Source organism: Scyliorhinus torazame, chromosome 31 (assembly GCF_047496885.1).
Source record: "Scyliorhinus torazame isolate Kashiwa2021f chromosome 31, sScyTor2.1, whole genome shotgun sequence".
Taxonomy (NCBI): Eukaryota; Metazoa; Chordata; class Chondrichthyes; order Carcharhiniformes; family Scyliorhinidae; genus Scyliorhinus; species Scyliorhinus torazame.
The window spans coordinates 8,494,585-8,521,140 of record NC_092737.1 but is presented as its reverse complement, the minus strand read 5'-3'; the positions used below and the strand labels follow the sequence as shown (position 1 = coordinate 8,521,140).

Sequence of the window (26,556 nt, the reverse complement as noted above, 5' to 3'; positions counted from 1 at the left end):
CCCGTATCCCGCACTGTCCCGGTATCCCTCACTGTCCCCGTATCCCTCAGTGTCCCCGTATCCCTCAGTGTCCCCGTATCCCTCAGTGTCCCCGTATCCCTCACTGTCCCCGTATCCCTCACTGTCCCCGTATCCCTCACTGTCCCCGTATCCCTCACTGTAACCTTATCCCTCACTGTCCCCGTATCCCTCACTGTCCCCGTATCCCTCACTGTCCCCGTATCCCTCACTGTCCCCGTATCCCTCACTGTCCCCGTATCCCTCACTGTCCCCGTATCCCTCACTGTCCCCGTATCCCTCACTGGCCCCGTATCCCTCACTGGCCCCGTATCCCTCACTGTCCCCGTAACCCGCACTGTCCCCGTATCCCGCAGTGTCCCCGTATCCCGCACTGTCCCCGTATCCCGCACTGTCCCCGTATCCCTCACTGTCCCCGTATCCCTCACTGTCCCCGTATCCCTCACTGTCCCCGTATCCCGCACTGTCCCCGTATCCCGCACTGTCCCCGTATCCCTCACTGTCCTCGTATCCCGCACTGTCCCCGTATCCCTCACTGTCCCCGTATCCCTCACTGTCCCCGTTTCCCTCACTGTCCGCGTATCCCGCACTGTCCCCGTATCCCTCACTGTCCCCGTATCCCTCACTGTCGCCGTATCCCTCACTGTCCCCGTAACCCGCACTGTCCCCGTATCCCTCACTGTCCCCGTATCCCGCACTATCCCCGTATCCCTCACTGTCCCCGTATCCCTCACTGTCCCCGTATCCCTCACTGTCCCCGTATCCCTCAGTCCCCGTATCCCTCACTGTCTGCGTATCCCGCACTGTCCCAGTATCCCTCACTGTCCCCGTATCCCTCACTGTCCCCGTGTCCCTCACTGTCCCCGTATCCCGCACTGTCCCCGTATCCCTCACTGTCCCCATATCCCGCACTGTCCCCGTATCCCTCACTGTCCTCGTATCCCTCACTGTCACCGTATCCCTCACTGTCCCCGTATCCCTCACTGTCCCTGTATCCCTCACTGTCTCCGTATCCCGCACTGTCCCCATATCCCTCACATTCCTCACTGACCCCGTATCCCTCACTGACCCCGTATCCCTCACTGTCCCCGTATCCCTCACTGTCCCCGTATCCCTCACTGACCCCGTATCCCTCACTGTCCCCGTATCCCGCATTGTCCCCATAACCCGCACTGTCCCCGTAACCCGCACTGTCCCCGTATCCCTCACTGTCCCCGTATCCCGCACTATCCCCGTATCCCTCACTGTCCCCGTATCCCTCACTGTCCCCGTATCCCTCACTGTCCCCGTATCCCTCAGTCCCCGTATCCCTCACTGTCTGCGTATCCCTCACTGTCCCAGTATCCCTCACTGTCCCCGTATCCCTCACTGTCCCCGTGTCCCTCACTGTCCCCGTATCCCGCACCCCTCACATCCCTCACTGTCCCCGTATCCCTCACTGTCACCGTATCCCTCACTGTCACCGTATCCCTCACTGTCCCCATATCCCGCACTGTCCCCGTATCCCTCACTGTCCTCGTATCCCTCACTGTCACCATATCCCTCACTGTCCCCGTATCCCTCACTGTCTCCGTATCCCGCACTGTCCCCGTATCCCTCACATTCCTCACTGTACCCGTATCCCTCACTGACCCCGTATCCCTCACTGTCCCCGTATGCCTCACTGTCCCCGTATACCTCACTGTCCCCGTATCCCTCACTGTCACCTTCCCGCAGTATCCCCGTATCCCTCACTGTCCCCGGATCCCTCACTGTCCCCATATCCCTCACTTTCCCTGTATCCCTCACTGTCCCCGTATCCCTCACTGTCACCTTCCCGCAATGTCCCCGTATCCCTCACTGTCCCCGTATCCCTCACTGTCCCCGTGTCCCTCACTGGCACGGTATCCCTCACTGTCCCCGTATCCCTCACTGTCCATGTATCCCTCACTGTCCCCGTATCCCTCACTGTCCCCGTATCCATCACTGTCACCATATCCCGCACTGTCCGCGTATACCGCACTGTCCCCATATCCCTTACTGTCCCCGTATCCCTCACTGTCCCCGTGTCCTCCACTGGCACCATATCACTCACTGTCCCCATATCCCGCAGTGTCCCCGTATCCCGCACTGTCCCCGTATCCCGCACTGTCCCCGTATCCCGCACTGTCCCCGTATCCCGCACTGTCCCCGTATCCCGCACTGTCCCCGTATCCTCACTGTCCCCGTATCCCTCAGTGTCCCCGTATCCCTCAGTGTCCCCGTATCCCTCACTGTCCCCGTATCCCTCACTGTAACCTTATCCCTCACTGTCCCCGTATCCCTCACTGTCCCCGTATCCCTCACTGTCCCCGTATCCCTCACTGTCCCCGTATCCCTCACTGGCCCCGTATCCCTCACTGGCCCCGTATCCCTCACTGTCCCCGTATCCCTCACTGTCCCCGTATCCCGCACTGTCCCCGTATCCCGCAGTGTCCCCGTATCCCGCAGTGTCCCCGTATCCCGCACTGTCCCCGTATCCCTCACTGTCCCCGTATCCCTCACTGTCCCCGTATCCCTCACTGTCCCCGTATCCCTCACTGTCCCCGTATCCCGCACTGTCCCCGTATCCCTCACTGTCCCCGTATCCCTCACTGTCCCCGTATCCCTCACTGTCCCCGTTTCCCTCACTGTCCGCGTATCCCGCACTGTCCCCGTATCCCTCACTGTCCCTGTATCCCTCACTGTCGCCGTATCCCTCACTGTCCCCGTATCCCGCACTGTCCCCGTATCCCTCACATCCCTCACTGTCCCCGTATCCCTCACTGTCCCCGTATCCCTCACTGTCCCCGTATCCCTCACTGTCCCTGTATCCCTCACTGTCCCCGTATCCCGCACTGTCCCCGTATCCCTCACATTCCTCACTGACCCCGTATCCCTCACTGTCCCCGTATCCCTCACTGTCCCCGTATCCCTCACTGTCCCCGTATCCCTCACTGCTCCCGTATGCCTCACTGTCCCAGTATCCCTCACTGTCCCCGTATCCCTCACTGTCCCCGTATCCCTCACTGTGCCATATCCCTCACTGTCCCTGTATCCCTCACTGTCCCCGTATCCCTCACTGTCACCTTCCCGCAATGTCCCCGTATCCCTCACTGTCCCCGTATCCCTCACTGACCCCGTATCCCTCACTGTCCCCGTATCCCGCATTGTCCCCATAACCCGCACTGTCCCCGTAACCCGCACTGTCCCCGTATCCCTCACTGTCCCCGTATCCCGCACTATCCCCGTATCCCTCACTGTCCCCGTATCCCTCACTGTCCCCGTATCCCTCACTGTCCCCGTATCCCTCAGTCCCCGTATCCCTCACTGTCTGCGTATCCCTCACTGTCCCAGTATCCCTCACTGTCCCCGTATCCCTCACTGTCCCCGTGTCCCTCACTGTCCCCGTATCCCGCACCCCTCACATCCCTCACTGTCCCCGTATCCCTCACTGTCACCGTATCCCTCACTGTCACCGTATCCCTCACTGTCCCCATATCCCGCACTGTCCCCGTATCCCTCACTGTCCTCGTATCCCTCACTGTCACCATATCCCTCACTGTCCCCGTATCCCTCACTGTCTCCGTATCCCGCACTGTCCCCGTATCCCTCACATTCCTCACTGTACCCGTATCCCTCACTGACCCCGTATCCCTCACTGTCCCCGTATGCCTCACTGTCCCCGTATACCTCACTGTCCCCGTATCCCTCACTGTCACCTTCCCGCAGTATCCCCGTATCCCTCACTGTCCCCGGATCCCTCACTGTCCCCATATCCCTCACTTTCCCTGTATCCCTCACTGTCCCCGTATCCCTCACTGTCACCTTCCCGCAATGTCCCCGTATCCCTCACTGTCCCCGTATCCCTCACTGTCCCCGTGTCCCTCACTGGCACGGTATCCCTCACTGTCCCCGTATCCCTCACTGTCCATGTATCCCTCACTGTCCCCGTATCCCTCACTGTCCCCGTATCCATCACTGTCACCATATCCCGCACTGTCCGCGTATACCGCACTGTCCCCATATCCCTTACTGTCCCCGTATCCCTCACTGTCCCCGTGTCCTCCACTGGCACCATATCACTCACTGTCCCCATATCCCGCAGTGTCCCCGTATCCCGCACTGTCCCCGTATCCCGCACTGTCCCCGTATCCCGCACTGTCCCCGTATCCCGCACTGTCCCCGTATCCCGCACTGTCCCCGTATCCTCACTGTCCCCGTATCCCTCACTGTCCCCGTATCCCTCAGTGTCCCCGTATCCCTCACTGTCCCCGTATCCCTCACTGTAACCTTATCCCTCACTGTCCCCGTATCCCTCACTGTCCCCGTATCCCTCACTGTCCCCGTATCCCTCACTGGCCCCGTATCCCTCACTGGCCCCGTATCCCTCACTGGCCCCGTATCCCTCACTGTCCCCGTATCCCTCACTGTCCCCGTATCCCGCACTGTCCCCGTATCCCGCAGTGTCCCCGTATCCCGCAGTGTCCCCGTATCCCGCACTGTCCCCGTATCCCTCACTGTCCCCGTATCCCTCACTGTCCCCGTATCCCTCACTGTCCCCGTATCCCTCACTGTCCCCGTATCCCGCACTGTCCCCGTATCCCTCACTGTCCCCGTATCCCTCACTGTCCCCGTATCCCTCACTGTCCCCGTTTCCCTCACTGTCCGCGTATCCCGCACTGTCCCCGTATCCCTCACTGTCCCTGTATCCCTCACTGTCGCCGTATCCCTCACTGTCCCCGTATCCCGCACTGTCCCCGTATCCCTCACATCCCTCACTGTCCCCGTATCCCTCACTGTCCCCGTATCCCTCACTGTCCCCGTATCCCTCACTGTCCCTGTATCCCTCACTGTCCCCGTATCCCGCACTGTCCCCGTATCCCTCACATTCCTCACTGACCCCGTATCCCTCACTGTCCCCGTATCCCTCACTGTCCCCGTATCCCTCACTGTCCCCGTATCCCTCACTGCTCCCGTATGCCTCACTGTCCCAGTATCCCTCACTGTCCCCGTATCCCTCACTGTCCCCGTATCCCTCACTGTGCCATATCCCTCACTGTCCCTGTATCCCTCACTGTCCCCGTATCCCTCACTGTCACCTTCCCGCAATGTCCCCGTATCCCTCACTGTCCCCGTATCCCTCACTGTCCCCGTATCCCTCACTGTCCCCGTATCCCTCACTGTCCCCGTATCCCTCACTGTCCCCGTATCCCGCACTGTCCCCGTATCCCGCACTGTCCCCGTATCCCGCACTGTCCCCGTATCCCTCACTGTCCCCGTGTCCCTCACTGTCCCCGTATCCCTCACTGTCCCCGTAACCCTCACTGTCCCCGTATGCCTCACTGTCTCCGTATCCCTCACTGTCCCGTTATCCCTCAAGGTCCCCGTATCCCTCACTGTCCTCGTATCCCTCACTGGCCCCGTATCCCGCAGTGTCCCCGTATCCCGCACTGTCCCCGTATCCCGCACTGTCCCCGTATCCCGCACTGTCCCCGTATCCCTCACTGTCCCCGTATCCCTCAGTGTCCCCGTATCCCTCACTGTCCCCGTATCCCTCACTATCCCCGTATCCCTCACTGTCCCCGTATCCCTCACTGTCCCAGTATCTCTCAATGTCCCCGTATCCCTCACTGTCCCCGTATCCCTCACTGTCCCCGTATCCCTCACTGTCCTCATATCCCACACTGTCACTATATCCCGCACTGTACCCGTATCCCTCACTGTCCCTGTGCCCTTCACTGTCCCCGTATCCCTCAATGTCACCTTCCCGCAGTATCCCCGTATCCCTCACTGTCCCCTTATCCCTCACTGGCCCCGTATCCCTCAATGTCACCTTCCCGCAGTATCCCCGTATCCCTCAATGTCGCCTTCCCGCACTGTCCCCGTATCCCTCAATGTCACCTTCCCAAGAGTAATTTATATATTTTAGATAAGTCATTATTTAAAATATAACAGGAGTGAGTCCCACATTCTTCCCACTCCCTGTGGAAGCGAGTCCCACATTCTCCCCACTCCCTGTGGGAGCGAGTCCCACATTCTCCCCACTCCCTGTGGGAGCGAGTCCCACATTCTCCCCACTCCCCGTGGGAGCGAGTCCCACATTCTCCCCACTCCCCGTGGGAGCGAGTCCCACATTCTCCCCACTCCCCGTGGGAGCGAGTCCCACATTCTCCCCACTCCCCGTGGGAGCGAGTCCCACATTCTCCCCACTCCCCGTGGGAGCGAGACCCACATTCTCCCCACTCCCCGTGGGAGCGAGTCCCACATTCTCCCCACTCCCCATGTGAGTGAGTCCCACATTCTCCCCACTCCCTGTGGGAGCGAGTCCCACATTCTCCCCACTCCCCGTGGGAGCGAGTCCCACGTACCCCCCACTCCTGGTGGGAGCGAGTCCCACATTCTCCCCACTCCCCGTGGGAGCAAGTCCCACATTCTCCCCACTCCCTGTGGGACGAGTCCCACATTCTTCCCACTCCCCGTGGGAGCGAGACCCACTTTCTCCCTACTCCCCGTGGGAGCGAGTCCCACATTCTCCCCACTCCCCGTGGGAGCGAGTCCCACATTCTCCCCACTCCCCATGTGAGTGAGTCCCACATTCTCCCCACTCCCTGTGGGAGCGAGTCTCACATTCTCCCCACTCCCCTTGGGAGCGAGTCCCACATTCTCCCCACACCCTGTGGGAGCAAGTCCCACATTCTCCCCTCTCCCCATGTGAGTGAGTCCCACATTCTCCCCACTCCCTGTGGGAGCGAGTCTCACATTCTCCCCACTCCCCGCGGGAGCGAGTCCCACATTCTCCCCACTCCCCGTGGGAGCGAGTCCCACATTCTCCCCACTCCCTGTGGGAGCGAGTCCCACATTCTCCCCACTCTCTGGTTAAAGAGGTTTCCCCTGAATTCCCGATTGGTTATCTCGGTGACTGCCTTCCATCAATGACCTCTAGTTTACGCTCTTTCCCCAAACGAGGAACCATTCTCTCTGTATCCGCTCCATCAAAACCTTTCAGAATTTCAAAGTTCTCGATACGGTCATCCCTCACCTTTCTCTTATGAAGAATAGGGAGCGGCCTGTCAATCCCTTCCTGATATCTAAACTCACACATTCCTGATATCATCCCTGTCAATCTCCCCTGCACCTCCTCCCCTGCTTCAATACCCTTCTTATAATATAGCTTCCAGAACTGCACGTACAGCTCCACGTGTGATCTAACCAAAGCTTGATATGGGTTAAGCATAACTCCCCTTCTTTTCTATTCTCCACCTCTCGCAGTTAAGTCTACCACTTGCTTTGCCTTTTTCCTGGTTTTACAAACTCTGGCGTAACCTTTTGTGATTGACATATTTGTTCTCGGGTCCCCTCGTTTTTCTTCGACTTGTACATTCCGAGGAAGAAGTGACCTGCCTGACATTCCAACTGAAATGTTTATCTGTGTTGACCTTTATTTACCAATGATTTCCCCATTCCACCGGTTTATTAATGTCCTCCTGTAATTTGTCCTGTCTTGAGGCGACCTCGCAGTCCGTCTCCCACTTGCCCCCGATTCCAGATTCCCCCGCCTTGTTCATTCGTCGATTACGGGGTCACCTTATTGAAAATCCAGATAAATGACATCTACCATGTCACCATTGTCAACCCTCTCTTCTACTTTGTTCAAAAAAACAATAAGGTTGATTCAGCACGATTTATTCTTTTGAAATCCATGCTGACTATTTATTGTTATATTTCTTGTTTATTGATGTCCTTCTCGCCTCTTGTTGAGTGAGGGCTCCACTATATTTCCTACTACCAATGTTAAACTGACTGATCTATATTTCCCCAGACTTGCTCTGTTTCCCTTTTTAAATATAGGAGCCGGGATTCTCCGAGCCCGCGCCGAGTCGGAGAAACGGCGAGGGGCGCGAGAATCCCGCCACGCTGGGCCGCCAATTCTCCGGTGACCGGAGAATCGGAGCCAATCGCGCCCACTGCGGTCGCTACGGAGCCGGTTGGGGGCCCCTGAAATAGGCCCACGCAGCGATTCTCCGCGGGCGACGGGCCAAACGCCCGCCGAGGCCCGCCAGCGTGGTTCAAACCTGGTACCACCTAGCGGGAGCCCGGACCCGCGGCCGATGTGGACGTCCTGGTGGGGGAGAGGGGGGGGATCTGACTCCGTGGGGTGGCCTCCATGGGGTCCAGGCCCGCGATCGGGGGCTTCTGACCGGCGGGCAACCACGATCTGGAGGGGGCCTACCTCCATCCGCGTGGGCCCGCTGTTCGGTCGGTGACATGTTTATCATAGAATTTACAGTGCAGAAGGCGGCCATTCGGCCCATCGTGTCTGCACCGGCTCTTGGAAAGAGCACCCTACCCAAGGTCAACACCTCCACCCTATCCCCCATAACCCAGTAACCCCACCCAACACTAAGGGAAATTTTGGACACTAAGGGGCAATTTATCATGGCCAATCCACCTAACCTGCACATCTTTGGACTGTGGGAGGAAACCGGAGCACCCGGAGGAAACCCACGCACACACGGGGGAGGACGTGCAGACTCCGCACAGACAGTGACCCAAGCCAGGAATCGAACCCGGGACCCCGGAGCCGTGAAGCAACTGTGCTATCCACAATGCTACCGTGCTGCCCGTGCTACCGTGCTGCTCCGCGCCGGCGCGGAGACGGAAACCACGCGCATGCGCAGACCCCCACCAGCCGTGCAGGGCTGGCTTGCGGCACCGGAGCAGCGCACAGCGCTCTGGTACCATTCTAGCCCCCTGAAATCCGGAACATAACTGGGCGAGGAGGCCCGGAGACGCCGGCGTACACCACTCCGGTGTTTATGCCGCCGGCAACACTTGGCCGGGATTTCGGAGAATCCCGGACAGGAATTACATCAGCTATCCACCAATTCTCTGACGCTTCATCTTTTTAATAATGGAAGTTTGTAAACATGCAGTAATGCCTCTGGATGCAGGTACAGCAGGTCAAAAGGAAGGCAAATGGAACTTTGGCCCTTATAGTTAAAGGGATAGGGCAGAAAAGTGGAGAAGTGTTGCTGCAACTGTACAAGGTCTTGGTGAGACCGCACCTGGAGGACTGTGTACAGTTTGCGTCCCCTATTTGAAGAAGGATGGAGTTCCATTGGAGGCAGTTCTGAGGAGGTTCACGAGGTTGATGTCAGAGATGAGAGGCTTGTCGTATGAGGAGAGATTGAGCAGTTTAGGTCTATACTTTCTCGAGCTTAGAAGAATGGACGGAGATCTAATTGAGGTCTATAAGATGATAAAAGGAATTGTCAAAAGAGTGGATGCTTCCTCTCGCGGGGCAATCCAGAATGAGGGGTCATATGTTTAGCGACACGGCAGCACTGTAGTTGGCACTGCTGCCTCACAGCGCCAGGGACCCGGGTTCGATTCCCGGCTTGGGGCACTGTCTGTGCAGAGTCTGCACATTCTCCCCGTGTCTGCGTTTCCTCCGGGCGCTCCGGTTTCCTCCCACAGTCCAAAGGTGTGCGAGTTAGGTGGATTGGTCGTGCTAAATTGCGTCGTGGTGTCCTGCGGTTAGGTGGGGTTACTGGGTTATGGGGATGGGGGTGGAGGTGTGGGCTTGGGTGGGGTGCTCTTTCAGGGGCCGGTGTAGACTCGATGGGCCGAACGGCCTCCTTCTGCACTGTAAATTCTGTGATTCAGGATAAGGGGTAGCAGATTTAAAACGGAAAAGAGGAGAAATTACTTCTCGAGAAGGTCATGAATCTGGAGAATTCGCTACCCCAGCGTGCGGTCGATGCCGCGACATTGAGTCAATTTAAGGAGGAGCTGGACAGATTTTTAATTTAGTAATGGGTTGAAGGGTCATGGAGAACGGGCAGGAAAGTGGGGTTGAGGACGAGAGGCGATCAGCTATGATCATATTGAATTATGCAGCAGGTTCGAGGGGCTGGGTGGCCTTCCCCTACTCTTAGTTCTTGTGTTCTTCTGATCTCTGACAACCGTTCCCTAAATCATTCTAAAATGTCTGAATACAATCCATCTGGACCAGGGTTTTATCCTCTTTGAGTTTGTTTAGTTTATTCAAAGCATCCCTTTTTCCTTTACTCATTGCTCATCTCATCAGTCATTGTCATATTGTTACAATTGTGAGCTTAAGTTTTGGGAAAGTTTCTTTAATTTAGGATAAAACGAAAGGAGACATGTGATCTGGTTCTGCAGCCTGCCTGACAACAAGGCCTTGGTGCCATGGTGATTAGACCTCAAAGGGAGGCCCGGCTTGTTTTCCTGGGAAGAAGGTGTAAGGTGTTCACACTTGGAGACTATGGCAGAAGCATCGGTTTTTACAGTGATTTGACTACTAGTCTCCAAAGTCCTAGGAAGCTGTTGGGAATGAACACTGCAAATGTTGGATAAACTCAGCAGGTCTGGCTGCATCTGTGGAGAGAAAAACAGAGTTAACATTTTGAGTCCATCTGACTCTTTTCAGAATCACAGCTGTTGGCCGCTGTCAGTTTATAAACAGTTATACTTTAAACTGTCCATTTAATTCCAAGATAAAAGAGAATTGGGGGTCTCAAGGATAGCTAATCCACATTTCGACCTGGAAACAAGACCCAGGTGAGCCACGTTGCCATGGAGATGGGCTTTGGAAGGAGAAGGATTTCTAAGATATCCCTGAGAACTCGCAGACACAGGCAGATTGCTACAATCTGGGGGAATGTGGGTGGGAGCTCATGATCGGAATGAAAAGACAAGATTCATGAGGATTTAAAACAAAGCGAGCAGATGCACCTAGTGTGCACTAGAAGCAAAATTGCCAGGAATAGCTCTCTCCGTGGAGATAAAAGTTGCCAGGCTGGGAAAGGAATGGAATGGGAGTAAACCCTCGGGAACATTGGGCTGCATCTGGGAAAAGGAATGACTATTCAAGGGTCAGATTGTGTTAAAAGTGAAAAGGCAGCACGGGCGCAGTGGTTAGCACTGCTGCCTCACGGCACAGAGGTCCCAGGTTCGATTCCGGCCCCGGGTCACTGTCCGTGTGGAGTTTGCACATTCTCCCCATGTCTGCGTGGGTTTCGCCCCCACAACCCAAAGATGTGCAGGGTAGGTGGATTGGCCACGCTAAATTGCCCCTTAATTGGAAAAAATTATTGTGTGCTCTAAATTTATTTTAAAAAAGCACTCGGCAGCTGAACTCAGAGATCGGGCCGCCATTTTGAATTGGGTACTCTAAATTTTTTTAAAAAGTAAAAGGGAAGAATTCTGTTCTGTAAATTAACGCATAAATTTCCTGCAAAAAATAATAAAATAAATAAATAAATAACATGTATTGTCACAAGTAGGCTTACATTAACACTGCAATGAAGTTACTGTGAAAAGCCCTTAGTCGCCACATTCTGGCGCCTGTTCGGGAACACAGAGGGAGAATTCAGAATTCTCAGCTGATACGGGAATTGAACCCGCGCTGCTGTCCTTGTTCTGCATCACAAACCAGGGGCAGGATTCTCCGACCCCCCGCTGGGTCGGAGAATCGCCGGGGGGTGGCGTGAATCCCGCCCCCGCCGGCCGCCGAATTCTCCAGCACCAGGGATTCGGCGGGGGTGGGAATCACGATGGGCCAAAGTCCCGCTGCTTCAATGCCGGTCCCGTCGGCGTAAATTGAACCAGGTCCCTTACCGGCTGGACCTGGCGGCATTGGCGGGCTCCGGGGTCCTTGGGGGGGGGCGCGGGGCGATCTGGCCCCAGGGGGGGTGCCCCCACGGTGGCCTGGCCCACGATCGGGGCCCAACGATCCACGGGTGGGCCTGTGCCGTGGGGGTACTCTTTTCCTACGCGCCGACCATCAGCCTTCGCCATAGCCGATGCATAGGTGACTCCCCCCCTGCGCATGTGCGGGGATGACATCAGCAACCGTTGATGCTCCCGCGCATGCGCGGACTTGTGTCGGCTGGCGGAGTCCCTTCGGCCCTGGCTGGCGTGGCGCCATAGGCCTTCCACGCCAGCCGGCGGGGCGCCAACCACTCCGTGGCGGGCCTAGCCCCTAAAGGTGCGGGCCGAGCCCCTAAAGGTGCGGAGGATTCCGCACCTATAGGGGTGGCCCGACTCCGGAGTAGTTCACGCCACTCTGTCCCGTCGTGACCCCCAGCCCCGCCGGGTAGGGGAGAATCCCGCCCCAGATGTCTAGCCCACTGAGCTAAACCAGTGTTTAGCCAATAGTGTTTTCAATTTGTTTGTACAGTAAAAGTCTTAAAAACTGAAAGTTCAAATTAATTTTTTTAAGTTATCATTCTCTATGGGAATCCCAACACTATTTTTCTGTTCTAACTCCCTGTTAAATACCAGGGCTAAATAATTACTTAATACTGTATATCTGCCATCTCTCTCTCATTACCTATTGTAGTATTCTGTAGAGAATGATTCTATTTGCATCACAACCTTCCTTTTTTATTGACTTGTCTGCATACCGCTTTACTATTTAATTGTCCTTAATACTTTAATTTCTTAATTCATCTTTGCCGTCTTAATTTTGTTACTCCTAACCTCTTCGTAGTTTCTCTTATCATGCATTACTTTTCTGTCTATATACTTGCCTCTTTCCTAACCCCCTCCCCCCCAGTTGTTCCCATATGTCAATACATCCAGGAAGTCCCATCAGGTTTTAGTTTGTACTTTTCTTTTCATGGGATTTTTTTCCCCCTGCACACTGTTGAGACCAGTTTTAAATGTCTCCCATTGTTGTTCTCCTTCATAGTTTTCCAATATAATTTCCCATTTTATTTCCCCAGGTTCCATTCCCATGCCCGGCAAAACCAGCTTCTGTCCAATCAGTTAATTTGATTTCCACCATACTTGTGAACCTCCCGATTATTTTAAAGCGTATTATGTTATGATCACTATTTCTTGATGTCCCTCCTCCTTCTCTTATCGGCTCTGGTTCATTCCCCCATGACCAGATCCGATTACAAATCTTTCTTTATTTTATTTTTTTAACATGCTGGATTAGAAAGAAGGTCTGCGCACACTGTCGGAACGTTAATTCCTTAATTCCCCTTTACCTACTTCCTCCAGCAGTTATTATCAGTGTAGTTGAAATCTCTATATTATTCTCTAATTACAGCTCAGTTCCCTAATCTGTTTGCACATTTCTTCCTCCACATCCCTTCCGCTATTGGCTGGTCTGTAGACTGCACATATTGACGTGATTTATCTCTTTATGTCTGACCAGAGAGATTCTATTTCTGCCCCACTGATAGCCGTGTCGCCTTTCCTCCACTGACACTTGTTATTCCTAACCAATGCAGTGCCACCATCTGTGTATCTTGCCAATCTTACACCCTGCACCATTTAATTCCCAGGTCTCTTTGTTTTCTGTAGCCATTTCTCGGACAACCGGACAATAATCGGGCAACCCCCCCCCCCCCCCCCCCAACCGAACAATCATCAGACCCCCCCACCACCGCAGACGTATTGCCAGCATTCACCCCTTCAGTGCCCGCGATCCCCCCCCCCCCCCCTCACTTCCAGTTTCTCGCCCCACAACCACACAGAACTGGAACCCCCGCCCCATGGGGCTCCCACGAGGGTCCGTACCGGCGTGACCACTTGGCACAGCCATTCTGGTATTGTGCCAGCGCCAAACGGCCGTGCCAGCGGGCCGTGCCCTAGCATGCCCCCCCCCCCCCCCCCCTCCCCGCCCCTCCTCCAGTACAGGCGTAAAGCCACCTCCTTTTCGGCTAAGCCACGGGAGACATTCCAGTTCAGGCATCAGTATGGCTGCTTCCTGTCTCCGAGCGGGCCCATGGAAAGAGACCCCAGTGCCCGGCTCTGCATCGTGGACCCCCCGCCCTGAGGCCTTTCTCCTTGTCCTCACAGGTAGCTCATTGTCCCTGTTAGAAACATAGAATCGTGGAAATTGGGAACCGGTCGAGTCCATTTGGCCCTCCGAGCCTGCTCCGCCATTCAATTTGATCGTCGCTGATCTTCCATCTCAATGCCACACACTCCCCTTACCCCTCGAAAGAGCCGAGAAATCTATCAATTTCCTTCTCAAATATATTCAGTGATTTGGCCTCCAGCCTCTGTGGTAGACAATTCCACCGGCTCACCACCCTCTGGGTAAAGAAATGTCTCCTCATCTCTGTCCTAAATGGCCCACCGCGTATCCTGAGACTGTGGCCCCTTGTTCTAGACCCCCCACCCCGTCCCTTCAGTCAGAGGCAACGCCATCCTTTTGACAGGACCAGCCTCCTCGTGTGGATTTTGTCCGTTGTTTTCCCCCCCGCTTAAAACAGATACCACCTAATGCGAGGTCCTGCACCATATTGATCATCGCAGCTCCTAGTAATCCCCCAAGTCAGCATTGGATCACCGTCAATCTGTGACGGGGAAAGCGGTATCTGTTGCAGAATGTTGCTGTACCCTGCAGGGCGCAGGAAGCAAAGGTGCAACATTGGTTCAATAAGCTCCAGTTCTACACTGGCCTTAAACTAGAAGGCTGGAGGTCGCTGGAGAGCAGTGAGGCAGTCTCCCTCGATATCCTGTTCTGTGAACACACCAAGGGCCATGATACTGCCCTGAGTTCCACCTGATGAGTTGAGATTCAGGGGGGAAGTATTCAGTTTTTTGGATGATTAACCAGGGTCATCTCTCTATTTCCAGGTCTTCAATTGAAGGTGTAGAGACCGAGGTGACAGAGCTTGAAGTCAAACTCGAGAAGGTGAGTGCCGTGAGCTGGGACACTCATTGTCACAAGTAGGCTTCAAATGAAGTGACTGTTAAAAGCCCCTAGTCGCCACATTCCAGCGCCTGTTCGCACGTTCTCCCCGTGTCTGCGTGGGTTTCCTCCGGGTGCTCCGGTTTCCTCCCACAGTCCAAAGATGTGCAGGTTAGGTGGATTGGCTGTGCTAAATTACCCCTTAGTGTCCAACAATGTGGGGTTAAGAGGATAGGGCAGAGGTTTGGGCCTAGGTAGGGGGCTCTTTCAGAGGGCCGGTACAGACTCGATGGGCCGAATGGCCTCCTTCTGCACTGTAGGGAATCTATGGAAGCCTATTTATATCTGATTGCTCCATCGGATACCTCCGTCCAAACCTGCGTGTAATTGGGAAATGTCAAAAACTGTCAGAGATCTTTCCGGTATTCCCAATGGGAATTATCTGGACCCAGACTGTTCCTCGGAAACATTCCCGTGTGATCTAATTGGTGCGTGGCCACCTCTTGTTACAGCTGGTGAAGTTATGCAATGCCATGCTGGAAGCGGGCAGGACGTATGGCACCACGGCGAGGCAGTTTGTGAATGGGATCCGGGAGTTATCCACACACTGCAGGGGTGACGACATGATGAGTGTAAGTAATTGTGTGTACACAACGCTTCCAAATCCTCCAGACAGGGACGTACTTACCTCATTCTGAAATAGTCTGCGTGCCTGTGTGCGTATGTGTGCGTACCTGTGTGTATGTGTGCGTACCTGTGTGTGTATGTGTGCACCTGTGTGTGTCTCTGTGCGCCTGTATGTGAGTGTGTGCTTGTATGTGTGTGCACACCTGTATGTGCGTGCGCGCCTGTATGTGTGTGTGCACCTGCGTGTCTGTGCGTGCACCTGTGTGTGTGTGTGTGCGTGTGTGTGCACCTGTGTGTGTGCGCGCGCGCCTGTGTGTGTGCGCCTGTGTGTGTGTGCCTGTGTGCGTATGTGTGCGTACCTGTGTGTATGTGTGCGTACCTGTGTGTGTATGTGTGCACCTGTGTGTGTCTCTGTGTGCTTGTATGTGTGTGCACAACTGTATGTGCGTGCGCGTCTGTATGTGTGTGCGTGCATGTGTGACTGTGTGTGTGTGTGTGCACCTGTGTGTGTGCGCGCGCCTGTGTGTGTGTGCGCCTGTGTGTGTGTCCGCGCACCAGTGTGTGTGCAGGTGCCTGTGTGTGTGCCGTGCCTGTGTGTGTGCCCATGCCTGTGTGTGCATGCACGCGACTGTCTGTGTGCGGGTGCGACTGTGTGTGTGCGCGCGCGACTGTGTGTGTGTGCACGCGACTGCGTGTGTGCGCGGTGAATGTGTGTGTGTGTGTGCACCTGTGTGTGTGTGCACGTGACTGTGTGTGTGTGTGTGACTGTGTGTGTGTGCACGCATCTGTGTGTGTGTGCCTGTGAGTGTGTGTGTGTGCAGGCAGGGGTGGCGTAGTGGTATTGTCACTGGACTAGCAATCCAGAAACCCAGAGGCATGCTTTGGGGTCCCGGGTGCGCACGTGTGTTTGTGTGTGTGCATGATTGTGTGCGTCAGTGCATACTTGTCTGTTAGCACGTGTTTGAGTATGTGAGTATGTGTCTGTGTTTGTGTGCGTGAGTGTTTCTGTGAGTATATGTGTGTTAGAGTGTGCCTGCGTGTGTTGTGGAAGAATATAAGCATGTGTGTGTCCTTACAGATATACCTGTACATGTGTCTGTGTCTATCTCTGTGCACATGCATGTTTGTGTTTCTGTGTGTGAACATTCCTACCCGTGTTAGATCTGTGTGTGGCTGTTGTTGTGCGGGTGTGTACAAGTGTACCTTTATGCAAATGTGTCTTTGCATTCATGTGTATATGTGCACATGTGTGTAGGTGGGTGTACTCGTGTTTATAAGCATGTCCAGGTCTGTGTGGGTATGTTCGTGTGTGAATGAGTCTGTGTGAGCGCTTCTAACAGATAAACTGTGTGACCCCCTCCCCCCTGACAGATAAACTGTGTGACCCCCTCCCCCCCGACAGATAAACTGTGTGACCCCCCTCCCCCTGACAGATAAACTGTGTGACCCCCTCCCCCTGACGGATAAACTGTGTGACCCCCTTCCCCTGACAGATAAACTGTGTGACCCCCTCCCCCTGACAGATAAACTGTGTGACCCCCTCCCCCTGACAGATAAACTGTGTGACCCCCTCCCCCCTGACAGATAAACTGTGTGACCCCCCTCCCCCTGACAGATAAAATGTGTGACCCCCTCCCCCCGACAGATAAACTGTGTGACCCCCTCCCCCTGACAGATAAACTGTGTGACCCCCTCCCCCTGACAGATAAACTGTGTGACCCCCTCCCCCTGACAGATAAACTGTGTGACCCCCCTCCCCCTGACAGATAAACTGTGTGACCCCCTCCCCCTGACAGATAAACTGTGTGACCCCCTCCCCCTGATAGATAAACTGTGTGACCCCCTCCCCCTGACAGATAAACTGTGTGACCCCCTCCCCCTGACAGATAAACTGTGTGACCCCCTCCCCTGACAGATAAACTGTGTGACACCCTCCCCCGACAGATAAACTGTGTGACCCCCCCTCCCCTGACAGATAAACTGTGTGACCCCCTCCCCCCTCCCCCTGACAGATAAACTGTGTGACCCCCTCCCCCTGACAGATAAACTGTGTGACCCCCTCCCCCTGACAGATAAACTGTGTGACCGCCTCCCCCCTCCCCGACAGATAACCTGTGTGACCCCCTCCCCTCTGACAGATAAGCTGTGTGACCCCCTCCCCCCCCTGACAGATAAACTGTGTGACCCCCTCCCCCCGACAGATAAACTGTGACCCCCCTCCCCCGACAGATAAACTGTGTGACCCCCTCCCCCCTCCCCCTGACAGATAAACTGTGTGACCCCCTCCCCCCTGACAGATAAACTGTGTGTCCCCCTCCCCCTCCCCCTGACAGATAAACTGTGTGACCCCCTCCCCCGACAGATAAACTGTGTGACCGCCTCCCCCCTCCCCTGACAGATAAACTGTGTGACCCCCTCCCCCTGACAGATAAACTGTGTGACCCCCCGACAGATAAACTGTGTGACCCCCTCCCCCCGACAGATAAACTGTGTGACCCCCTCCCCCTGACAGATAAACTGTGTGACCCCCTCCCCCGACAGTTAAACTGTGTGACCCCCTCCCCCTGACAAATAAACTGTGTGACCCCCTCCCCCTCCCCGACAGATAAACTGTGTGACCCCCTCCCCCTGACAGATAAACTGTGTGACTCACTCCCCCTGACAGATAAACTGTGTGACCCCGTCCCCCCTCCTCCTGACAGATAAACTGTGTGACCCCCTCCCCCCGACAGATAAACTGTGTGACTCCCTCCCCCCTCCTCCTGACAGATAAACTGTGTGACCGCCTCCCCCCGACAGATAAACTGTGTGACCCCCTCCCCCCCCGACAGATAAACTGTGTGCCCCCCTCCCCCGACAGATAAACTGTGTGACCCCCTCCCCCCCGACAGATAAACTGTGTGACCCCCTCCCCCCGACAGATAAACTGTGTGACCCCCTCCCCCCCTGACAGATAAACTGTGTGACCCCCTCCCCCTGACAGATAAACTGTGTGTCTCCCTCCCCCTCCCCCTGACAGATAAACTGTGTGACCCCCTCCCCCCTCCCCGACAGATAAACTGTGTGACCCCCTCCCCCTGAGAGATAAACTGTGTGACCCCCTCCCCCTGACAGATAAACTGTGTGTCTCCCTCCCCCTCCCCCTGACAGATAAACTGTGTGACCCCCTCCCCCCTCCCCGACAGATAAACTGTGTGACCCCCTCCCCCTGAGAGATAAACTGTGTGACCCCCTCCCCCTGACAGATAAACTGTGTGTCTCCCTCCCCCTCCCCCTGACAAATATACTGTGTGACCCCCTCCCCCCGACAGATAAACTGTGTGACCCCCTCCCTCTGACAGATAAACTGTGTGACCCCCTCCCCCCCTGACAGATAAACTGTGTGTCTCCCTCCCCCTCCCCCTGACAGATAAACTGTGTGACCCCCTCCCCCTGACAGATAAACTGTGTGACCCCCTCCCCCTGACAGATAAACTGTGTGACCCCCTCCCCCCCGACAGATAAACTGTGTGACCGCCTCCCCCCCGACAGATAAACTGTGTGACCCCCTCCCCCCCTGACAGATAAACTGTGTGACCCCCTCCCCCTGACAGATAAACTGTGTGACCCCCTCCCCCTGACAGATAAACTGTGTGACCCCCTCCCCTCCATCTACTTTGTCTCGTAGACCATAAGAAAATATTGCAAACTCAGAGTGAGAAAAGGCCATTGAGCCCCTCGATCTCGGCCTATCCAGGCTTCAGGCCTGACTATACAATTCTGGACACCCCAACTCTACTCATTGCCTCGTCAGGTTCACGGTCTGTCGAAGGTGCTGACTGGTGTTCGGAGTTTGACCGTGAATGTTCCCCCTCCTCCGGATCTACCCCCCCACCCCCCCCGCCCCCCGCCATTCTGAGTGTTTTGTTTCTATTCACACAGGGCTGTCTGGAGAAGTTTTCTAACAGTCTGAACCATACGATTGACCATCACACGGTGAGTAACTCCGCTGGACGTTCCCCCTCCGGATCCATGAAGTTGGGGGGGCGGGGCTGCGGGATGGGGGAGCGGGAGGGACGACAGCATTGGTATCCAGCCCGAATACAAGGAAAGGAAGAGTGTGGCAGAGGTGGAGAGGAAGGAGAGGAATACACGGAGGGAGAACGAGAGAACGAAAAGTGAGCTTAAGCGATGTGAAGGGGTAGAGGTCGAATCGAAGAACGGAAAGCAGCAGTGACGAGCACCCAGCCGGTAGAATTGACCTCTGAGAGTCCTTGTCATTGACGTCCCTGACCTCGGCCTTTCTGAGCGATATGCACGAGCAATTGCACAAAGACTAAAGTTGGGTACAACTGTGGCTTTATTACAGTCAGATGCGTGGCCTCCTGCTGCAGCTGGCGAAATGGCAGGGCACTGGAGGTCGTGCATATTTATACAGTTCTCGGTGGGCGGAGCCAGCCGGCAGGAGCTACCGGCGAGCCTGTAGTGTGTTTCCGACCTTACATCTCACATTACAGTGGTTCACCACAGAGCGTTTGCCTGTGAGTTGGTACATCCATAAAACACTGCGTTTCGACTTATTTGTTGAGGTGCAGGGTGAGGTTTTTAAAAATGAAATGATTCTTCCGATGACAAGTCCCTCCTCCTCCGAATCTCCCCAGCAATTCATGTTTCTTGTATGTTTCAGGCCCTCATCGAGGTGACTCAGAAATCAGTCAAACAGCATCTCTCTAACTTCATCAAGGAGTGAGTACACATCACGCTGTGTCCCACGGCAGACTTTACAGCTGTCCATGTATCTGTGTTCAATTACCTGCGGACAGAGCAGATTAATTATGACCTCCCAGCCCAGAGGTCAATTAAGGCCCTGAAGTGGCCAGGGATACTGATGGACATTTAAAACACCACATACCACAGCGAGACCCTTTGTCAATTTGTGCGTGTTTTTTGTTCTGCGTCAGTGAGTGTTCATATCACAAAGGAAATGGGCCTTCCTGTACAAACCACAATCCTGTGGGACATGGCCTCTCCTATCCCATAAGGAGGAGTGTCGCACTGAAGACGTGTGTTATTTTAAACTATATGCCGCCTGTCTGACAAAGCAATGGGCTTGAATCTGGTCCTTCCTGTTCAGACAGCGATGAGGAGGAATTTCTTCTCTCAGAGGGGAGTGAATGTGTGGAATTTTTTACCGTAGAGAGCTGCAGAGGCCGGGTCGTTAAGTATGTTCAAGGCCTAGGTCGGCCGGTTTTTAATCAGTGAGGGATTTGAGTGTTGTGGGGAGAAAGCGGGAAAGTGGAGTTGATAATTATATCAGATCAGTCATGGTCGCATTGAATGGTGGAGTTACCTGATTGGCCCAGTGGCCTACTTCTACTCCTACACCTCATGGTCTTTTGCAGCTGTAGCAGCCCAATCCTTTCCAGTGGCACTCTTGGAGGTGGTCTCCCTCGCATCTGTGACATTCGTCAAAATTCCTGGGCTAACGGCCCGTTTTCCGTCCTCGCGCCTATCCATGGGATCCTGGGATCTCTGTTCTGCCTCCTCTCTGCCCGTCTCTTGGGTTTCCCACCTTGCAGCCATTCCACTCCAAAGTTGATTTATCTCCCCTTCCTGCACGCACTGTAGCGCGGTAGCCCAGTGGTTAGCACTGTTGCTTCACAGCTCCAGGGTCCCAGGTTCAATTCCCTCCTTTGGTCACTGTCTGTGCGGAGTCTGCACATTCTCCCTGTGTCTGCGTGGGTTTCCTCCGGGCGCTCCGGTTTCCTCCCACAAGTCCCGAAAGCCGTGCTGAATTCTCCGTCAGTGAACCTGAACCCGAACTGGCGCCAGAATGTGGCGACTAGGGGATTTTCACAGTAACTTCATTGCAGTGTTAATGTAAGCCTACTTGTGACAATATTAAATATTATTATTTGCCTCGAAATGCCTTTCTCCACGCATTCGGTGGCTTGAGCTATCTAAATCACTTTACCCAGGGATATTTTTCCTTTGTACATTGATGTGTTGACACCACAAACCAGGCGGTCTCGCAGCATGTCACTTAATGCCGAGCCGAATACGCAGTGTTCAACCATTTGGCAAAATCTGGCTTTGAAAGCCAAAATCATCTCCCCAGTTCCCCGATGGCCAAATTAAACTTATACCATCGTAGCATAATGGAGGGTCTGAAGTACTCTCTCAAGGGTCACCAATTGGTCAAACAATTTTGGGTCTGGGGGCCTCTGGGGAGGTTGCGTTCCTGATGAGGTTGTAGGCCTGGAGCCCACAAACCAATAACCAGATAACCCTTTGCTTATCTTCTCCCATGATCTCATTGCCGATTTTTTTTAAACGGAGCATCTCGATATATTGGCTCCAGTCTTCAGGACTGAGTTATCCTATCAGAGGTGAGGTTTCTCACTCACTGTTTTACTGCCGACCTCGTCTTTTCCGTATTTTGGAGATTTCCGTTGCAGTCCCTTCCCCCTTGAAATTCAAGACTTGCAAACATTGTCCGATTTGTTCTCGTCGCCAATGTAATAGTGCGAGGTATCACCTGAAACCCTTTAACAAAAGGGTTTATTAAAGGGAAACAACAATGAGGTTTAACTATAGAGAGACACATATAGGCCTTTACTCCTTGATTCCTGGGTCCACAATGCCCTGGCACCTGCTCCCAAGGCCCCGCACGTTTTCCCCGTTGATCAGGGTTCTCGCACTCCCGCGCAATAGGCCCTGAGCTGGCCCGTGAAAGATTGTCCCCCACAGGAGCCACATTACCAGTGTCAGTGTGTGTGTGTTTGGGCAGGTTTATGTCTGGGTGTCGGCCTCTGTGTCAATGTTCATCTTTTTGTCCAACTGTCCCTTTCTGTGTCCATTTCGGTCCCTCTCCCGTCTCCAATGTTGGATCTGAATTCCTGCCCAGACACGTTGTTAACATTGGAAAATCCAGGCAGGAAGTTTTCTTTCCCTTTCTCAGTTTAACGCTGAGAGAGTGGATCTTCGAGGGAACGAGGGTGACTTCTTCCCGCCACCTGTTTCTGTTCCCTCTCAGGGATGTGAGGAAGTTCAAGGACACAAAGAAACACTTTGACAGAAGCAGTGAGGATCTGGAAAACGCGCAGAACAGGAACGCCCAGGTTCCCCCCAAGAAACAGCACGAGGTGGACGAAGCAACAAATACCCTCCAGACGGCACGGAGATCCTACCGCCACATCTCGCTGGATTACGTACTCCAGGTGGGGGCTGCTTTCACCCTTCCCTTCTGCGGACAGGAGGGCCCCTCGAGCCTGTTCTGTGGTTCAGTGATTGACTCCTGGTAACTCCATTCACTCCCCTTGGTGTCAGAACCCTCACTATCCTCACTCAACAGCAACCTCCATTTAGAAATGTCAATTGATTCCCTCCTGCCCCTTTAATCAACTTTCACACATCACGGAGATCCTCCTTGATCTTATAGTCCAATACATTAATGGTCACGAATGCCCAGTATATTGAAGAAATCTGATAGCCACCTGAATGGATTTGGGATGTTGGAAAACTGGATGCCCAGGCCCAGAACAAAAAGGGACCATCACATCAGTCAGTGCCAGAGCTGGAATATTCATGATGTAACGTGGAGTGTTTGATGGGGACAGTGGAGAGGGAGCTTTAGTCTGTATCTAACCCCGTGCTGTACCTGTCCTGGGAGTGTTTGATGGGGACAGTGTCGAGGGAGCTTTACTCTGTATCTAACCCCGTGCTGTACCTGTCCTGGGAGAGTTTGATGGGGAAAGTGTAGAGGGTTCTTTACTCTGTATCTAACCCTGGGCTGTACCTGTCCTGGGAGTGTTTGATGGGGACAGTGTAGAGGGAGCAATACTCTGTATCTAACCCTGTGCTGTACCTGTCCTGGGAGTGTTTGATGATGAGGACAGTGTAGAGGGAGCTTTACTCTGTATCTAACCCCGTGCTGTACCTGTCCTGGGAGTGTTTGATGGGGACAGTGTAGAGGGAGCTTTACTCAGTATCTAACCCCGTGCTGTACCTGTCCTGGGAATGTTTGATGATGAGGACAGTGTAGAGGGAGCTTTACTCTGTATCTAACCCCGTGCTGTACCTGTCCTGGGAGTATTTGATGGGGACAGTGTAGAGGGAGCTTTCCTCTGTATCTAACCCTGTGCTGTACCTGTCCTCGGAGTGTTTGATGGGGACAGTGTAGAGGGAGCTTTACTCTGTTTCTAACCCCGTGCTGTATCTGTCCTGGGAGTGTTTGATGGGATCGGCGTAGAGGGAGCTTTACTCTGTATCGAACCCCGTGCTGTACCTGTCCTGGGAGTGTTTGATGGGGCAGTGTAGAGGGAACTTCACTCTGTATCTAACCGCGTGCTGTACCTGACCTGGGAGTGTTTAATGGGGGCAGTGTAGAGGGAGCTTTACTCTGTATCAAACTGCGTGCTGTACCTGTCCCGGGAGTGTTTGAAGGGGGACAGTGTAGAGGGAGCTTTACTCTGTATCCAACCCCGTGCTGTACCTGTCCTGGGAGTTTTTGATGAGGACAGTGTAGAGGGTGCTTTACTCTGTATCTAACCCAGTCCTGGGAGTGTTTGATGGGGACAGTGTAGAGGGAGTTTTACTCTGTATCTCACCCCGTGCTGTACCTGTCCTGGGATTGTTTGATGGGGACAGTGTAGTGGGAGCTTTCCTCTGTATCTAACCCGTGCTGTACCTGTCCTGGGAGTGTTTGATGGGGACAGTGTAGAGGGTGCTTTACTTTGTATCTAACCCGTGCTGTACCTGTCCTGGGAGTATTTACATAGAATTTACATAGAATTTACAGTGCAGAAGGAGGCCATTCAGCCCATCGAGTCTGCACCGACTGTTGGAAAGAGCAACCTACCCAAGGTCAACACCTCCACCCTATCCCCATAACCCAGTAACCCCACCCAATACTAAGGGCAATTTTGGACACTAAGGGCAATTTATCACGGCCAATCTACCTAACCTGCACATCTTTGGATTGTGGGAGGAAACCGGAGCACCCGGAGGAAACCCACGCACACATGGGGAGGATGTGCAGACTCCACACAGACAGTGACCCAAGCCGGAATCGAACAGGGACACTGGAGCTGTGCAGCAATTGTGCTAGCCACAATGCTACCGTGCTGCCCACGGCGCAGTGTTTGATGGGGACAGTGTAGAGGGAGCTTTACTCTGTATCTAACCCCGTGCTGTACCTGTCCTGGGAGTGTTTGATGGGGACAGTGTTGAGGGAGCTTTACTCTGTATCTAACCCCGTGCTGTACCTGCCCTGGGAGTGTTTGATGGGGACAGTGTAGAGGGAGCTTTACTCTGTATCTCACCCCGTGCTGTACCTGTCCTGGGAGTGTTTGAAGGGGGACAGTGTGGAGGGAGCTTTACTCTGTATCTAACCCAGGGCTATACCTGTCCTGGGTGTGCTTGATGGGGACAGTGTAGAGGGAGCTTTACTCTGTATCTCACCCCGCGCTGTACCTGCCCTGGGAGTGTTTGATGGGGGCAGTGTAGAGGGAGCTTTAATCTGTATCTAACGCCGTGCTGTACCTGTCCTGGGAGTGTTTGATGGGGACAGTGTAGAGGGAGCTTTACTCTGTATCTAACCCCGAGCTGTACCTGACCTGGGCGTGTTTGATGGGGGCAGTGTAGACGGAGCTTTACTCTGTATCAAACAGCGTGCTGTACCTGTCCTGGGAGTGTTTGATGGGGGCAGTGTAGACGGAGCTTTACTCTGTATCAAACAGCGTGCTGTACCTGACCTGGGATTGTTTGATGGGGGCAGTGTAGACGGAGCTTTACTCTGTATCAAACAGCGTGCTGTACCTGTCCTGGGAGTGTTTGATGGGGACAGTGTAGAGGGAGCTTTACTCTGTATCTAACCCCGAGCTATACCTGACCTGGGAGTGTTTGATGGGGGCAGTGTAGACGGAGCTTTACTCTGTATCAAACAGCGTGCTGTACCTGTCCTGGGAGTGTTTGATGGGGGCAGTGTAGACGGAGCTTTACTCTGTATCAAACAGCGTGCTGTACCTGACCTGGGATTGTTTGATGGGGGCAGTGTAGACGGAGCTTTACTCTGTATCTAACCCCGTGCTGTACCTGTCCTGGGAGTGTTTGATGGGGACAGTGTAGAGGGAGCTTTACTCTGTATCTAACTCCGTGCTGTACCTGTCCTGGGAGTGTTTGATGGGGACAGTGTAGAGGGAGCTTTACTCTGTTTCTAACCCCGTGCTGTACCTGTCCTGGGAGTGTTTGATGGGGACAGTGTAGTGGGAGCTTTACTCTGTATCTAACCCCGTGCTGTACCTGTCCTGGGAGTGTTTGATGGGGACAGTGTAGAGGGAGCTTTACTCTGTATCTAACCCCGTGCTGTACCTGTACTGGGAGTGTTTGATGGGGACAGTGTAGAGGGAGCTTTACTCTGTATCTAACCCCGTGCTGTACCTGTACTGGGAGTGTTTGATGGGGACAGTGTAGAGGGAGCTTTACTCTGTGTGGTAATACCAGGTATTGCAGTACCTGAGAGGTGGATGCCCATTGGCTAGACCTAGGAGTCTGCCATTGGCCAACGTACGTAGCTCCGCCTTGAGAGGCGGGGTATAAGAACCCATGCCGTCCCAGCAGCCTTCATTTTCTGTTCCGGAGCTGCTGGGTACAGGTCTAGCTGATTAAAGCCGATTAGTATGACTCTCCTTGTCTCACGAGTAATTGATTGTGCATCAATCTGTATTTTACCCCGTGCTGTACCTGTCCTGGGAGTGTTTGATGGGTCTGTGTAGAGGGAGCTTTACTCTGTATCTAACCCCGTGCTGTACCTGTCCTGGGAGTGTTTGATGGGGACAGTGTAGAGGGAGCTTTACTCTGTATCTAACCCCGTGCTGTACCTGTCCTGGGAGTGTTTGATGGGGACAGTGTAGAGGGAGCTTTACTCTGTATCTAACCCCGTGCTGTACCTGTCCTGGGAGTGTTTGATGGGGACAGTGTAGAGGGAGCTTTACTCTGTATCTAACCCCGTGCTGTACCTGTCCTGGGAGTGTTTGATGAGGACAGTGGAGAGGGAGCTTTACTCTGTATCTAACCCCGTGCTGTACCTGTCCTGGGAGTGTTTGATGGGGACAGTGTAGAGGGAGCTTTACTCTGTACCTGTGCTGGGATTGTTTGATGGGGACAGTGTAGAGGGAGCTTTACTCTGTATCTAACCCCGTGCTGTACCTGTCCTGGGAGTGTTTGATGGGGACAGTGTAGAGGGAGCTTTA

General features: G+C 54.1%; 1 protein-coding gene across 1 annotated transcript in view; it reads left to right on the top strand.

The window, feature by feature from the left end:
* acap1 (ArfGAP with coiled-coil, ankyrin repeat and PH domains 1) overlaps positions 1-26,556 on the top strand; it is a 149,688-nt gene that overhangs the window by 77,639 nt on the left and 45,493 nt on the right. The window contains exons 2-6 of the mRNA XM_072493272.1: positions 14,644-14,701; positions 15,211-15,330; positions 19,247-19,300; positions 19,992-20,050; positions 22,341-22,524. Coding sequence (XP_072349373.1) covers positions 14,644-14,701; positions 15,211-15,330; positions 19,247-19,300; positions 19,992-20,050; positions 22,341-22,524 — 475 coding nt within the window. The remainder of the gene's footprint in view (positions 1-14,643; positions 14,702-15,210; positions 15,331-19,246; positions 19,301-19,991; positions 20,051-22,340; positions 22,525-26,556) is intronic.